Source organism: Gnatocerus cornutus, chromosome 4 (assembly GCF_029298725.1).
Source record: "Gnatocerus cornutus isolate USDA-ARS CGAHR chromosome 4, icGnaCorn1.1, whole genome shotgun sequence".
NCBI classification, from domain to species: domain Eukaryota; kingdom Metazoa; phylum Arthropoda; class Insecta; order Coleoptera; family Tenebrionidae; genus Gnatocerus; species Gnatocerus cornutus.
Genome location: NC_142236.1, coordinates 4,518,979 through 4,535,248, shown reverse-complemented (window position 1 = coordinate 4,535,248; position 16,270 = coordinate 4,518,979). Strand labels below are relative to the sequence as shown.

At 32.1% G+C, this 16,270-nt stretch overlaps 1 protein-coding gene across 18 annotated transcripts in view; it reads right to left on the bottom strand.

Annotated features, from left to right (window-relative positions):
• Window positions 1-2,900: 2,900 nt before the first annotated feature.
• The window catches only part of cac (calcium voltage-gated channel subunit cacophony), a 47,032-nt gene continuing 33,662 nt past the window's right edge, over window positions 2,901-16,270 (bottom strand). For 7 of the 18 annotated variants that reach the window (XM_088034710.1, XM_088034695.1, XM_088034702.1 and 4 more), the window contains 7 exons: window positions 13,016-13,048; window positions 12,235-12,416; window positions 12,171-12,180; window positions 11,585-11,700; window positions 8,189-8,349; window positions 7,709-8,145; window positions 2,901-4,565 (listed from right to left, as the gene is read on the bottom strand). In XM_088034710.1, coding sequence (XP_087890836.1) covers window positions 4,287-4,565; window positions 7,709-8,145; window positions 8,189-8,349; window positions 11,585-11,700; window positions 12,171-12,180; window positions 12,235-12,416; window positions 13,016-13,048 — 1,218 coding nt within the window. In that variant the 3' untranslated portion in view covers window positions 2,901-4,286. The remainder of the gene's footprint in view (window positions 4,566-7,708; window positions 8,146-8,188; window positions 8,350-11,584; window positions 11,701-12,170; window positions 12,181-12,234; window positions 12,417-13,015; window positions 13,049-16,270) is intronic. The other 11 variants (XM_088034704.1, XM_088034707.1, XM_088034706.1 and 8 more) reach the window with 9 other exon arrangements.

The following is a 16,270-nucleotide window of genomic DNA, read 5'->3' as shown; positions in this document are numbered from 1 at the left end:
TTTTCAAATCGCCAATGCTTTTGCTTCACAGTTTATGAATAACTTTGTAACCTCAAACAATCACCATTCTGTATCAAACGCCATACCAGGTCAACATCAATCGGTAAACTTAAGCCGATTTACTTTGACACCAACAGATGTTTTTGATAAGTTATCGAATCTTGACATACCTGGGAGTACTGGCCCAGACCAAATTCCTAACTTGTTTTTTAAATCGTGTGCTAGTAGTTTGTACCTACCAATATTTCTAATATTTAACATATCTTTGCAGACTTCGGTCTTTCCAACTAAGTGGAAATTGTCAAATATCGTACCAGTGCACAAGAGTTCACATAAAAGTGAATTATTCAATTATCGGCCAATCAGTATAATCTCTTCTTTACCTAAACTGTTTGAAGATATTTTGGCTCCCCAGTTTGCGTCAGCTTTCAGAAATATTATCCGCCCAGAGCAACATGGATTTTTTAGTGGTAGATCGGTTGAAACCAACTTGTTTGAATTTGTGTCTTCTGTTTTTTCTTCCTTGGTTCAGGGAACTGATGTTCACTGTGTCTATACCGATTTTTCAAAGGCATTTGACAGAGTGGACCATGGAATTTTAATTTCGAAGTTAAAGCAGTATGGAGTTGGTAATTCTGTCACTGATTGGTTTCACAGTTATTTAAGTGATCGTGAGGCTCAAGTAGTTGTTAGAGGTTCGGTCTCTCGCACAATCAAAATTACTTCAGGTGTCCCCCAGGGATCTCATTTTGGTCCTCATTTATTCCTTGCTTTCATTAACGATGTTTCTGCCAGATTAAGTTCCAATTTTCTTCTTCTGGCCGACGATCTTAAAATTTATAGAAGTATTTCATCTGAATCAGACATTGTTTGTCTTCAACAGGATCTTGATAGATTATCTGAATGGTGTGTGGACAACGATTTGCACCTGAATATCAAGAAATGTAAAGTAATTTGTTTCTCAAGGAAAACTCTACCATCTCGTCCAGCTTACTTTTTGTCAAATACAGCTCTTGAGGTCGTCAATTCTATACGGGATCTTGGTGTTTTACTGGATTCGAAGCTTACCTTTTTCGAACAATTCGATTACATCGTGTCTAAAGCAAATCGAATGCTTGGATTTGTTTTCCGTCATTGCACTGAGTTTAAGAATATTAGAACTTTGACTTTACTTTATACTTCCCTTGTAAGATCTCATCTTGATTACTGTAGTATTGTGTGGTCTCCATTATATCAGTGTCACATAAACCGATTAGAGAATGTACAAAAGAGATTTTTGCGTCTGGTTCGATACAAATTGCTTACCAGTAACGATGTACTTCTGGAGACGACCGACGATGTAAGGAAGTATTTGGGGATAATGACCCTCCAAAATAGAAGGATTTATCAGTCTCTTCACTTTTTCTTTAAGTTAGTAAACGGGTTTTCGGATTGTCCAAATATTTTGGCAGATCTAAAATTTTTGGTACCTGCGTATCAAGTAAGAATGAATCGTTTGATAATGGTCAACTACGCTAGAACTGATTACTATGAAAATAGTCCTTTAATTCGAATGTTAAACAATGTTAACGCATGGCATGATAAAATCGAATTTTTTGGTATGTCAAAGGGTAAATTTAAAAAAACCGCTTCTGTTGTCCTAATCTAGTTGTACTTGTATTGTATTTGTATTGTACTTGTATTTTCTTGTTGTATTATTCTTAATCTGTTTGTGTTCTATTTGTATTTTATTTCATGTATAAGTTCTGCGTCAATAAACATTTATTATTATTATTAATAATAGATGGTGATACAATGTTGTAGGAATTTTGAGTTGGTTCTAACTGTGAAAATTAAAAAAAATGGCTTCTTTTGTTCTATAATTATGTCATTTCGCACACTTAATAAATTAGTTAAGAGTAGAATCCACCCCAAATTCCATAGTGGTAGCGTTGAAATTATAAAAATTACAGGTGCAGATATGAAATTGTTGAAATTTTAAGTTGGTCCTAAATATAAAAATTTCTATACTTAGTTTTTTTAGCTCTATAATTATGTCATTTGGCACTGTTAATAGAGAAGTTAAGATAAGTAATTTTCCCGAATTTCATTGCTGCAGCATCAAAATTATCAGAAGTACAGGCGCGGATATAAAGTTGTGGGAACTTTGTGATGGTTCTAAATTTGAAAATTTCCAAAATTGTTTTTTTATATATACATTTGTCATTTCGCACAGTCAATTCACAAGTTAAAGATAGAAACCACCCTAAATTCCATTGTGGTAGCGCTAAAATTGTAAAAATTACAGCTGCTGATATGATATTGTTAAAATTTTGAGTTGGTTCTAAATATAAAAGTTTCCAAAATTGGTTTTCCTTGCTCCATAATTATGGAGTTTGAGACAATTAATAAAGGAATTACAAGTAGTAATCTCACCAAATTTCATTGCTGTAGCAATTAAATTATGAGAATTACTGGTGCTGATATAAACTTGTTAAAATTTTGAGTTGGTTCTAAATATAAAAATTTCCAAAACTGCTCTTTCTTAGTTTACAATTACGTCATTTAGCATAGTCAATATAAACGAGTTAATCAAAGCAATCTCTCCAAATTTTAATGTTATAGCGTTAAAATTGTCAAAATTACAGGTATTGATAAAAAGTTGTTGAAATTTTAAGTTGGTCCTAAATATAAAAATTTCCAAAATTGGTTTGTCTTGCTCCACAATTATGTTATTTGGGACAGTTAATAAAGGACTTACAAGTCGCAATCTCACCAAATTTCATTGCTGTAGCATTAAAATGATGAGAATTACAGGTGCTGATGTAAATTTTGAGTTGATCCAAAGTATAAAAATTTCCAAAATTGGTTTTTAAATTTGGAAAAGATGGAAATTTAGGAGTGTAAATAAAGAATAGAACAAGTATATTATTATTTATTCACAATTTTCATTAAAAAATGGGCTTTAAGCGATGTTAATATAATTAACACTAATGCAAATTTTCACTGATGGATAAATACATAAATATTAATAACATAATTACGAAAAAGATATAAATTTATTTATACATACTCGAACGGACTTCAAAAATGCTGCTGCTATTCGGCTTAATCTAGAGATAAATAATTATTCACCTAAGTATGTGTATAACAAGATAATACTTTACTTTAAATTCCTTAACAGATCGTACAGCATCATTTTTGAAATGTTTAACAGATTAGCATGTATTAACAGATATTTCTAGAATTATAGACTTTTTAATATACTATATTTATGTACAGATGCTGGATATAAAACTTGGACTTTTTGTAATAAAACAGACGAACAACAGCATCTCGGAAATGTCTGTGAATGCAAAGCCACACGAACAGACACAAAACTCGCACTCGCATTCGCCTCGTCTAAGCTACTTATCCTAAAGAATTTTTTTTAAACAAATTACGAGACCCGCATCTTGTTGAATTGGCAGAGATATTATAATTAATCGTAATGATAAAAAACAGGCAGAATGGAACCCCAACGCGGATGACAAATCATGGACTTTTTTATGTGTGGACCAGCACACATTTGGTTCTGACTGTTTTAGTTCTTTGGCCGTGAAAACTCAACGAAATTTCTCCGCGACTTTGGTTAATAGTATTAAGGCATCGTTTTTAATAAACTAAGCGGGCGAAATGCCCTATCGAAAGTTTTTTAACACTAGTAGAAATTTGCAGGTTTTGGGTAGGTCCAACTAAAAGTGTTTTACTTTCGGAGCACTGAAACTAACACACCACGAGTGCTCATATCACAGAAATAATTTTAACTCAAATAAACGATTTTTTTTAAATAACCCCCTTATTGATGTAACAAGTATGTTTCGTAAATTTAGTGTTTAAAGCACTTTAGGGAAGAATTATAATTATTTTATCAGAATAAAATGGTTGGTATAAATTACATTTATGTAAATCTGAACTACCAATCATTATTACTTATGTACAATACGAAACTCTAACTCGTACATCACTAGCAGAGTTGCTGAAGACTTTCAACACCACAAACCCACCGAAATTCTCCTCCCCAAGTCTTCAGCAACGTTCAAATTACAAAGGGCAAAGTTCAAAAATTGGCAGTAGTTACAAAATTCAAAAATAGTTCCGTGATGACCATCACCACTGCAGAATGACACCAACACAACATCAACATGTTATTCAATTCCTGAAAGGCCAAGATTTATTGTGAATAACAGTGTTATACCTAGTGTTTATATTTACTGATCGTCCACTTTTTTAACTTCTAAACTCATTTACTGAGTGTTCTCCATGTGTTAGCACCAATCATCGTCGTCAGAGTCCGAATGACGTGATCGTGTCGGTTTTGGTTTGTAACCGTTAGGCACCGGACTAGGTAACATTCTGCCGCCACGACCTAAAGCTACGGCTTGTTCGAAACTTAAAGGGGCGGCGTTGACGGGGGCGTCGCGGTGCGCCGAGACGCCGCTGCTGTTGATGGTTGTGGGGAGCATCTCTCGGATGGGGGGCTCGCGGTGCTGTTGGTAGTTGTGGGGGATGGCGTGGGGGGTGGCGTGGGCCGAATGGGACTGCATCTGAAACGAAAATTTATTAGAACAATTCCGAGAGATTCTTTAAAGAAATCCTGAAATATGAAGTTTTCTACAAAAGTACAAGCGAGTTCAAAATTTTCCACATTTTTGAGAATTGAAGGTCTTCAAATATCTAGAAAAAAAAAGCACAAAATGAGTATTTAGAACCTAGAAAAGAATCAAAAAATGTAGCTACCTGCAGCAATACAAAAAAGAAGAAATTTACAAATCTAAACAAGAATTTGAGGGGTCCAAAGAACCTAAGATCTGAAGAATCTAAAGGACCTAAAGGATCTAAAAGGTCTAAAGAATTTAATGAATTTAAAAGAACAAAAAAATCTAACTGTTCTAAAGGTTTTTTAGAGGATCTTAAAAATCATAAAAATATAAAGAATCAAGAAAATCCAGAAACTCTAAAAAATCCATTCAAAGAATCCAAAAAATTCAAAAATCTAAATCAAGAATCTAAAAAGTCCAATAAAAAAATTTATAGAATTTTGTAAAGGATCAAGAGAATCAAGTCAAAAGTAGTTAAATCTCAAAACTCTACTGAATTACGATTTAAATTGCCAATGTTATGGAATTTAATAAAATAGGTGGAAATTTGGATTCGTCTTCTAAATGTAACTTTCTAAAAACTATTTTTTGTTCTAAAATTTTGGAATTTAGCACAATCGATAATCAAGTCAAAAGTAGTCAAATCTCCTAATTTTACTGTATTACGATTGAAATTCCCAAAGTTACGGAATTTAATAGAAAGTGGTGGAAACTTTTGGTCTGTCCTCATAATAAAAATTCTAATTTTTGTTCTAAAATTTTGTAATTTGGCACAGTTAATAATCGAGTTAAAAGTAGTCAACTCTCCAAATTTTACTGTTTTATGATTGAAATTGCCAAAGTTACGGAATTTAATAGAAAGAGGTGGAAATTTTGGTTCGTCCTCAAAATGAAAAATCTTCTACAAAATCTATTTTTTTTATTTTGTAATTTTGCACAGTTGATAATAAAGTCAAAAGTAGTCAAATTTTTAAATTTTACTGATCTACGATTGAAATTGCCAAAGTTACGAAATTTAATAAAAGGAGGTGGAAATTTTGGTTTGTTTTCAAAATGAAAATTTCTAAAAACTCGATTTATTGTTCTAAATTTTGTAATTTAGTACTGACAATAATCAAATCAAATGTAATTAAATCTCTAAATTTTACTAATTTACGATCGAAATTGCCAGTGTTACAGATTTTAATAAAAAGAGATGGAAATTTTAGTTCGCCTTCAAAATGAAAATTTCTTAAAACTCTATTTTTTGTTCTAAAATTTTGTAATTTAGGACAGTCAATAATCAAGTCAAATGTAGTCAAATCTCTAAATGTCACTGTCTTGCAATTGAAATTGTAAAAGTTATAAAATTTCTGAAGAATCAAAAGAATCCATCAAATCCTATGAATCTAGAGAATCCAATTAATCCAATAAAGTCTATGAATCCAAAAAGTTAAAAAAAGCTATGAAATCTAATGAAGATTCCAGAAAGTCCTTAGAATCTAATAAAACCAAAGAATCTAATAAATCCAAAAAATTCAAAGAATCCATAAAAGTCTGAAAGCTCAGAGAATTCAATAAATCCAGAGAATATAGAGAACCCACAGAACCTAAGAATGCAAAAATCCCATAAATAAAGAGAATCCAGAAAATCTAAAAATTCCAAAAAATTTATTATAGAAACCAGAATATTTCAAAATTTATAAAATCCTAAAAGTTTAATAATAAATTGAAGAAATTCAATAAGATTCCAGACAGTCCAATAAAATCAAAAAATCAAAAGAAAACATTAAATCCAGAAAATTCCAAAAATCAAAATAATCCAGAAAGATCAGTGAATCTAATGAGGAGTCCAGAAAATCTGAAGAATACAATAAAGAATCAAAAAAAATTTTAGAATCCAATAAAACCAAACAATTCCACAAGGAATCCAAGAAATCCAAAGAATCAAAAAAATGCAAAAAATCTAAAAAAACTAAAGAATTTTAAGTATTTATCAAATCCAATGAATTGCAGAATTAAAAGAAGAAGAGAAAAAGTTCAAAAGGATCAAAAAGATTAAAGAATCTAAAGAATCTAAAGAATCTAAAGAATCTAAAGAATCTAAAGAATCTAAAGAATCTAAAATATCTAAAGAATCTAAAGAATCTAAAATATCTAAAGAATCTAAAGAATCTAAAGAATCTAAAGAATCTAAAGAATCTAAAGAATCTAAAGAATCTAAAGAATCTAAAATATCTAAAGAATCTAAAGAATCTAAAGAATCTAAAATATCTAAAGAATCTAAAATATCTAAAGAATCTAAAATATCTAAAGAATCTAAAGAATCTAAAGAATCTAAAGAATCTAAAGAATCTAAAGAATCTAAAGAATCTAAAGAATCTAAAGAATCTAAAGAATCTAAAGAATCTAAAGAATCTAAAGAATCTAAAGAATCTAAAGAATCTAAAGAATCTAAAGGATTCAAAAGATATAAAAATCTAAAGAATTTAAAGAATATAAAGAACTCAAACTAGAGAGTTGCAAAACTATGAAAGAATCTACTACAAATTTCAAGATTTAAAAAAAAAAATTGCAGCATAATCTAAGAAGATACTAGAGAATCTAAAAGATGCATCTGAAAAAGAATGAAAGGCGTTTTTAAGAAAGGAGAATATAAAGAAAAAACTAAGCTGGAGTTACTTAAAAGGAACCTAGAAAATAATCTGAGAAGAATCCAAACTGTGATTTATAAGAACGAATCTAAACAATGTAATCAGAGATGAATTAAAAAAAAACAGAGAAAGGATTAGGAGAAATATAAAAAACAGTACTAAAAGAATAAATCAGAAGAGGAATTAAAAAAAACTGAAATCTTCAAGCGTATTCAAATGAATCTAAAGGATGTAAAAAAGAATCTGAAGAGGAACATCCAAAAGGGTTTAAATGGCCTAGAAGCTACCTAAAATCCAAAGAATTCTAAACTTTGTCAGTAAAATCAAGAGAAAATCTCAAATTAGTGAGAGAAAATTTAGCCTCGGATATCCAAAATATTTAAAATCCAAAAGAAAGAACAAGAAGAAACCATAACATAAAAAACCAAAAAGGTAAAAGACAACAACAATACTCACATGCGTGGGCGAAGCATTCAGCTTCGGAAAGTTGATAGGTCCTGGCCTCAACTGCAGCGTGGAAGGTTTCGAAGGCGTCGGCGGCAGTCTCCTCCCTTGCCCCCTTCTCCCCCCCAACATCGGATGACTATGTTGCACACTAGCTTGATGCGCCGCTGACTGTTGCATCGGAATACCTACCACAGCACCAGCTGTGAAATCGTCCAACTCTTTTAGTTGCAACGTTCGGCAACACTTAGACTTACCGATGATGGGAGGACCTTGAGGATGAGGGATAGGATGTGTGGGACTAGGCGAACGGGAACGTTGACATAGACTTGTCGTACCGTAACCGCGGCGAGAAGAACGTAACGGACCGTAACTGGTGTTGTGGCGGACTCCAGAAGGTGAAGGCGACCGAGCCGGACTCGTAGACGCTGACCAAGAACCTGAAAATGCTGAAATCAGTAGAAAGAGAAAGGGCTGAGTCGGTGGGAGTACCTCTGACGAATCTGCGGTGAGAGTGCGATCTCTGGTGCTCGTGTTTGACGATCTCCACCACGTTCGAGACTGTGTCGGAGAAACCGATGTCGTGGTGGAGGTGCGGGGGGTACTTGCGGCGGGGGGAGGGGCTGCGCTGCATCGAGGGCGAGTTGCCGCGTCTGCAACCAACGAGGGTCAGCAAAGGAATAAGAACGAAACGAAGAAAGGAAGGATCAAGAGATGAAGGTGAAGATCAAGAGATGAAGGATTAACAAAAAAAGAAGAAACAAAAATTGTGAGTATAAAAAACATCTCAGATTTTTTTAGAAGAATTTACCATTAATATTAATCACCGAACAGAAATTGTGTTCAAGTGCGAGCGAAGCGAGCACTGTTTCTTCCGTTTTTTCCCTGCCTCTTGTAAACTACTTCTTCTACCAATCTGAAATTTGGCCAGTTGATAGATTTTGAACCGTTCTCTCGATTGATGTATAACTCAAAAACTTTTAAAGTCGTTTTTGCCTTAAAACAAGTTCTTAAAAAATCCCCCCTGTATACCTTGTTTGGTCATTATCTCGATTATTTGTGGCGCAAACTTAAGTTATTGAGGCTCATTTAACGCAGAATTTCGCCCTGAATCCAAATCTGTAATAATTTTTTTTGTACCCCAACAAATGACTGTGTTAGGGCCGACTAAAATTTCAAATGCTTGACTTTTATTTTTAAAATTGTCAATGCTCATTATCTTCGAATATACTACAGATAGAAAGATGCGATTTTCACCATCGTTTTTCTCGCGTTTTTGCTGCTTAGAATTTGTTCTCAGATATCCAAAATTCAATAATTTTTTTTTTGAAAAAACGAGTATGAAAAATTTGCAATTTTTGTTTTTTTGATCTCTTTTCCTTGAGTTACCGATCTGGAATTTGACCAGATAATATATGTCAAACTGCTTTTTTAATTGAGGTATAATTCAGAGTTATTACACGTCGTTTTCGCCCAGAAAATTTTTTTTTAAAAATTATTCCAAAAACAGCCTATTCAATTTTATTTTGGTCAATATCTTGCTTATTTGTGAAGCCAACTTTAGTTGTTTGTGCTCATTTAACGCAGAATTTCACGTAGAATCCCAAACTGTGTTAATTATTTGCGTACATCAACAAATAACTGAGTTATGGCCGATAAAAAGTTCGGATTGTCGCCAGAGGGCTAAGATTTTGAAAGTTCAGAAATATCGATGCTCCATAGCTCGGAAACTAAGATAGACACAGTGATACGGTTTTCACCACCGTTTTTCCCGCATTTTGTTTACCAAGAATCTACTCTTACATTTTCCGAAAATTTAAAAATTCATTTTTTTCGAAAAAAAAATGACCAAAACTATTTAATTTAATTTTGCAATTTTTGGTTTTTGGGCCCTCACTCGTGGACTATTTGACCTAAAAATTTGAGATTTAGCCAGTTGATAGATCACGAGCTGCTCTTTCGATTAATGTATAATTCAAATGTAATAAACGTTGTTTTTGCTTTGAAAAAGCTCTTTACAAAATGGTTCTAGGAAGATTCTCGGACAACATATTTCAATCAATGTTTTGTTTATTTGTGAAGCTAACTTAAGCTGTTGGTTCTCATTTGACGCAGAGTTTCCCGTAGGATCCAAAACTGTGTTAATTGTTTGCGTATATCAACAAATAACTGAATTATAGCCGATTAAAACTTCCGATTGTCGCCAGAGAACTAAGATTTTGATGGTCCGGAAATATCGGAAATTAATATAGATACAGAGATACGGTTTTTGCCACCGTTTTTCTCGCATTTTTTATACTAAGAATCTACTCTTTTATTTTTAAAGATTTAAAAATTAAAATAAAGAATAAAAAAATTGTAACCAACTATTTAATTTAATTTTAATTTTGGTATTTTTGACCGCCATTTGTGGGCTATTTGCCCTAGCAGTTTGAGATTTGGTCAAATGATAAATTATAAGCTGCTCTTTCAATTGATGTCTGATCCAAAGGTGTTAAACGTCGTTTTTGGTTTGAAAAAGCTCTTTGCGAAATGGTTGCAGAAAAACCTATTTCGATAAATATTTCGTTTATTTGAATAGCAAAACTTAAGTTATTGGTACTCATTTAACGCGGAATTTCACGAAGAATCCAAAACTGTGTTCGTTTTTCCCAAACGCCAACAAGAAACTGAGTTATGAGAAATTATATCTAAGGATATGTAGATCTTATTTTTAAAATTTTTAATGCTCAATATCTCCGAAACCATGATAGTAAAAGGATGTAGTTTTGGTTTTTTGACCACCCCTCGTAAACCATTTGATCCACCGATCTGAGTTTTGACCGGTTGATAGATCTCGAGCTGCTCTTTCGATTTATTTATAACTCAAAGGTATTAAACGTTGTTTTCACCCGGAAAAACTTACTTGACAATCATTCCAAAAAACACTCCTTGAAGATCTATTTCGGTCGATATCTAGTTTATTTTTCAAGCAAACATAAATTATTGCTGCTCATTTTACGCAGAATTTTCTGCAGATTCTAAAACTGTATTAATTTTTTTCGTAAGTCAACAAATAACTGAGTTATGACCGAAAAATTTGGGTTGTCGCCTAAAAGCAAAAATTTTGAAGCTCTAGACTAGAACTCTATATTTTCGAAACTGCGACAAATACAAAGATGCGGTTTTACCATCGTTTTTCTCGCGTTTTTGTTGCTTTCGATCCACCCTAAGATATTCAAAATTTAATAGACAATTTGAAAAAAAATTGGCTAAAACAGTAAAAAATTTTGAGATCTTGTTTTTTTGATCGCCACTCTTAAACTATTTGATCTACCAATGTGAGATTTGGCCAGTTAATAGATCTCGAGCTGTTCTTTCGATTTATTTATAACTCAAAGATACTAAACGTCATTTTCGCTTCGAAAAAGCTCTTTAAAAAATGATTTCGGAAAGATCCTTTGAAAATCCAATTAACGCAGAATTTTACGCAGAATCCAAAACTATCCAAATTTTTTTGTACCTCAAAAAATAACCAAATTAAAAAAAAAACGCCAAACGGGGAAAATTTTGTGGCTTCGGAATTTTCGTTCTCAATATATTCTGATCTACGATAGATAGAAGGACGCGGTTTTCACTATCGTTTTTCTCGCACTTTTGTCGGTCAGAATCCGGTTTAACGTATTTAAGATTCAAAAGAATTTTAACGTAAAGTTCCACATTAAATTCATAAAAAATCTATTAAGTGCGAGCGCAGCGAGTACTGTTTCTTCCAACAAATTCCGCATTTTTTTAGATCCGGCTTGACGGACCAAATCTGTACAACTAAAATTGCGAAAAGTTTCCTAAAAAGCTCGAATTTAATGGTAAATTCTTCGTCAAAAGGCGCTTTTTTCGAAAGTTTCATACCGAAGACTGGGCGATCTCCGATGCGTATTTCCGAAATTCGCCGGATGCAAGTGCTGGTCGACGATGCTATCACAGGAAGGCCGTCTTGAGCCCATGCCCTCTTGAAGTTCCATCACCTAAGCACGAAAGACCCATCAACATTTCGTACGAAAACAGATCCCGCGCTGTCGATTTGAAAAGCTAAAAATTGTCCCATTCATACCAGGTCCTGTCCCAAGAAGAACAACACAAGTTCATGCAAAGAATCATGCAAAAATCGACATAGAAACTGTCTACCTTCTTAACAAACAAAAAAAATTCCATCAGATGAGTGACTAAGTGAAGGTACTGACTAATCTACGAAATTTGACTAAAGTCTTCTTCAGCAGCTGCGGTCATGCTAAAGTCTAATAATTAAAATTCGTTGGATTGTAGTCTAAACTTCTAGAATACCTTCTAAAGTCTCGTCTAACTTACAACAATAACATCGTTATCTGCAGCTGTAACGAACATCCAACAATTACCTATAACTGCTGATTGTCACTAACATTTTAACCTAAACATGTTTGACCTAACACTAATTTATCGCCAATTTTCTGATTTTCACCTTTTTATTCCTGCAACAAAAACGGGGGTAAGATTACAAAACCACCACTAATAGAAGAACTCACCTCATGGATCGATTTCTTTTGGTGTTTCTTCTCGCCAGGGTGGCCAAAGAACTTTCCTCGTGATGCGTATCGGGGGGTTCTTGGCTCCCCATCAATGGGGCGCCTTCTAGACTCATAGAGCCGGTGCGACTCCCGCCCAAGTGCCCGGCCATATCCAAAAGGCAGTCAAAAAACGACGCTTTCTGTCATTCAACAAACTTTAGTTTTGACCAGTCTATTCTAACACTCGCAACATTTTCCTTTATTTATTAGTCTTTAATCTCCTGAACGCTACGATACTAGTGCTAATTTAAATGTGGCCCAAAGACATCGAACGTGTTCGATGTGTTCAAAAAACACTAAAACATGCATCGATCTTCGACTCTATCAGTGACAGATATGATACAGACGTAAAGCAACACTAGTTAAATCGAAGCTAAAACTAGTCGAACTAGTTCGATTCTAGCATACTTACAAAGTTTTTTTTACAGTTTGAATTCAACGTGGGAACATGCTAAAACGGTCTGAATCCCGTAAAAACGTGAGAATAGTAGTAAAACATGCAAAAATGTTAGTTTCTACGAATAGACAAAATACAGACAGATATTAAAACTTGCAGGACAGAGAAATGCACTTCATTAGAACGCAACCAAAGTGCAATAAACAGGCACAATATGCTAACGAGAATATGGAAAAATGTACCAAATTACTACTACAGGACTGTACTATGAATGAGAATTCGTATTGTACAAAATCTAAGAAAAATATAGAAAAATGAAAAAAGGGAGAATTAATATACTACCGCGTGATTTGCTGAGGGACTATTTCCAAAACCCTGAAATAAATATACAACAATTATAGGGCTACTACTGATCTAAATTGTTTTTTTTAATGATGTGTGTTGTAATTTCTCATTTATAATACAAAAATTAAAAATGTATTATAAATAAAACGAGGGAGTTCTACTTGTCGGTGTTTCGGGGTCCATTTACTACTAGTTACAACCAATGTGCCTACAAGTCTCTCAGTTTTAACACAGACTAAACACCTAAACTAGGTCCTCGACATTCTAACTCCGGAAATAAAATTATAAGTATGACTGAGGGGTTGGTTTTGATAGAAGTTCCTAACTTGAAGTTTGCCTTTTTGCAAGTTTTTAGTCGTACCTTTTCTCATTCCAATTTTTGGGGGTTGGGAGGGTGCGAATGGTCGAAATGGAGGTGTGGCGGTTGAAATAGATTGATTCTTACAGATTTTTCTGATTTTTTAGGTTCTGAAATATCCTTTTCATCCTTTTTAGGTTAAATTTAAATATCCTGAATCTCTGATATTTTAAATATTTTCATTTTCTGAATTCTCGAAAAAATTGATTTCTAATTCTGTGCTTCGTTTTTTGGTCAGATCGGTTTTCAAACATTGCCCGAATTCTTCATACTATACTAATATTTGTCTTGTTGTTTTTTTTGGATTTACCTCTTTCAGGCTGCGGTATATTTTTGTTTTTTTTAAATTTCCAAAAATTAGATTTTTCATTGCTTTTCTTTGTCTTTGAACTCATTTTGATTTTTGAAATTGTTCATATTCTTTCTATTTTTTATCAGGTTTCCCAGATTTTTAAGATATTTTATGATTTTAGAGAAAACTTGAAAATCTAAATTATCTGGAGTATTCCAAAAAATATAACAAATTTCTATAAAAAAAGAAAAATCTACAGCAATTAATTAATCATATAGATCCAAATTATGAAACTACAGAATTCAGAAGTCCTTAGAAACCCAAGAATTTAGGAAATGCATCTAAAAAACGAAGAATATCTCTTCAATTTATTTAGATCCAGATAATCCAGGAAATTAAAAAAGGAAAAATACTGCGAAATTTAAGAAAACTAAAATGTCCATAATTTGGAAAACAGCATTCTAAAGATCTAATCTGGATCAAAAATATCTAGAAAATTGAAAAAACTGAAAAATTAGACGATTGAAACAAAAATTATATCTCAAAAATTTTAAGAGTCTCATCTAGATGATCATAAAATCTAAAAAATTCTCAGAAACCGAAAAATCTAAAAAAATCTTCGAAATCAAGAAAGAAAACAAAAAATCGGCGAAGAATTTGGAAAAATTACACAAAATCTGAAATTTAAAATCAAAGGAATTCAGAGAATTCGGAGAAGCCCAATAATCTAAGAAATAAAAAAAAATTAAAAAAGTCCATAAAATTCAGAAATATTGAAAAATTTGATGATCAATGCAAAGACAGGATCAAAAAATCCTGAGAATTCCATTTAATGAATCCAGAAATTATTAATGATCTTCAGAAACCAGAGTCTAAATAATCCAAAAGTCAGAGAATTTATAATATTTATTTAATTTTTTACAAATTCTAATAGTGATGAGAAGAGAAAGACGACAATTAATTTAAAATAAATACACAAAATCTAAAATCTCTAGACATCATTCGGCAAATCCAGAAAAGCGAAACAAAAAAATGTTAAAACATCCAGGAAATTCAGATAAATTTAAAAATTAGGTGATCTATAGAAAGACAAGATTTCAAAAATCCTGAAAACCCGATGTAGAGGATCCAAACAATTTTAAAAAATTTCACAAATCACAAACTCAAAAAAGTCCAAAAATCCGCAATTTGGAGAATTTACAATATTTAATTTTCTACTAAATCTATAAAATGTAAGATCTCCGAAATCCAAAAAAATAAACCAAAAGTTGACAAAGAATCTAAGAAATTTACACGAAATCTCAAATCTCTTGACTAAGAGATATTCAGGGAATCTGGGAAAGCCCAAAAAATCTAGTAAATTCAGAAAATCTGAACAAATAAAATAGTAAAAAACATTCAGAAAATTTAGAAAAACTGAAAAATTAAATGATCGACACATATGTAGACAGAATCCCAAAAATCCTGAGAATCCCATTTAGAAGACCCAAAAAATCTAAATGATTCTTTAAAACCAAAAAAATCGAAGTAATCCAAAGAGCTCTAAAAGAATTTAGCATATTTAATGTTCTATTGAATCTAAAAATTTCAAGAATAAAAAAAATCTTCGATGTTTAAAAAAATCGGCAAAAAACTTTGAGAAAGTACACGAAATTTAAAATTTCTTAGAAAAGCCCAAAGATCCAGAGAATCCAGGCAATATAAACAAAAAATGTAAAAATAAGCAAAAAATTTTGAGAAATTGAAAAATACTGAAAATCTCACCAAGAGAATCCTCAGAAACCAAATAATTTAAATAATGCAAAAATTTAATTACATAAAATCCAAGAACATAATAAATCCAAAGAATGCAGAAAATTTAGGAAATCCAAAAAAGTCCAAAGAACCCAAAAAAAAATTCCTAAAAAATTGATTTACTTATAGTTTATCAAAAAAATCCTAATACATACATAGAAAATCTAAAAAAATCTAAAAAGTCCAAAAAACCTGAACATCTAATAATCCAAAAAGTCCATAATAGGTACAAAATTTGAAAAAAATTGAATATCTACTACATTAGAGGGACGATCTAATTTAGAATTTTTAGAATTTAAAATTAAGAAAAAAGTAAAAGATTCGAATTTTTCAGAAATTTACATTTCAGAGATCAACAAACTTTTAAAAATCCGAAAAATCAAAGTAAATCTACATATGTAATTGAAAAAAGTCTATAAAATTTAAAAAGTCCGAATATTTTGTAGAGAATTATAAGATTTAAATCTATAAAATCTAAAAAGACGACGAAGAAGAAGATCAAAAGCTAATCCAAAATCCATAATACTAACAATAAAGAGAATCTGAGCGATTTCAGCAAATCTACATAACTTTAAAAAAATCTAAACCAAAGAATATAGAAAATTTGGAAAAACAAAACCAGCTAATAAATAAAGGAGTTAAAGAGTATAAGATCTGGACCTGTTTTGTTGGACTTTTGTAAATCGACCCATTACAACTCGCCCATGCTCTATTTCGCCCATTTCCCACCACCTCCACAATCAATCTAACTCATCTCATTGTAATTATCCCTAACTTTGCGTTGCGTTGCTTTCACGTTTCGCCTAAA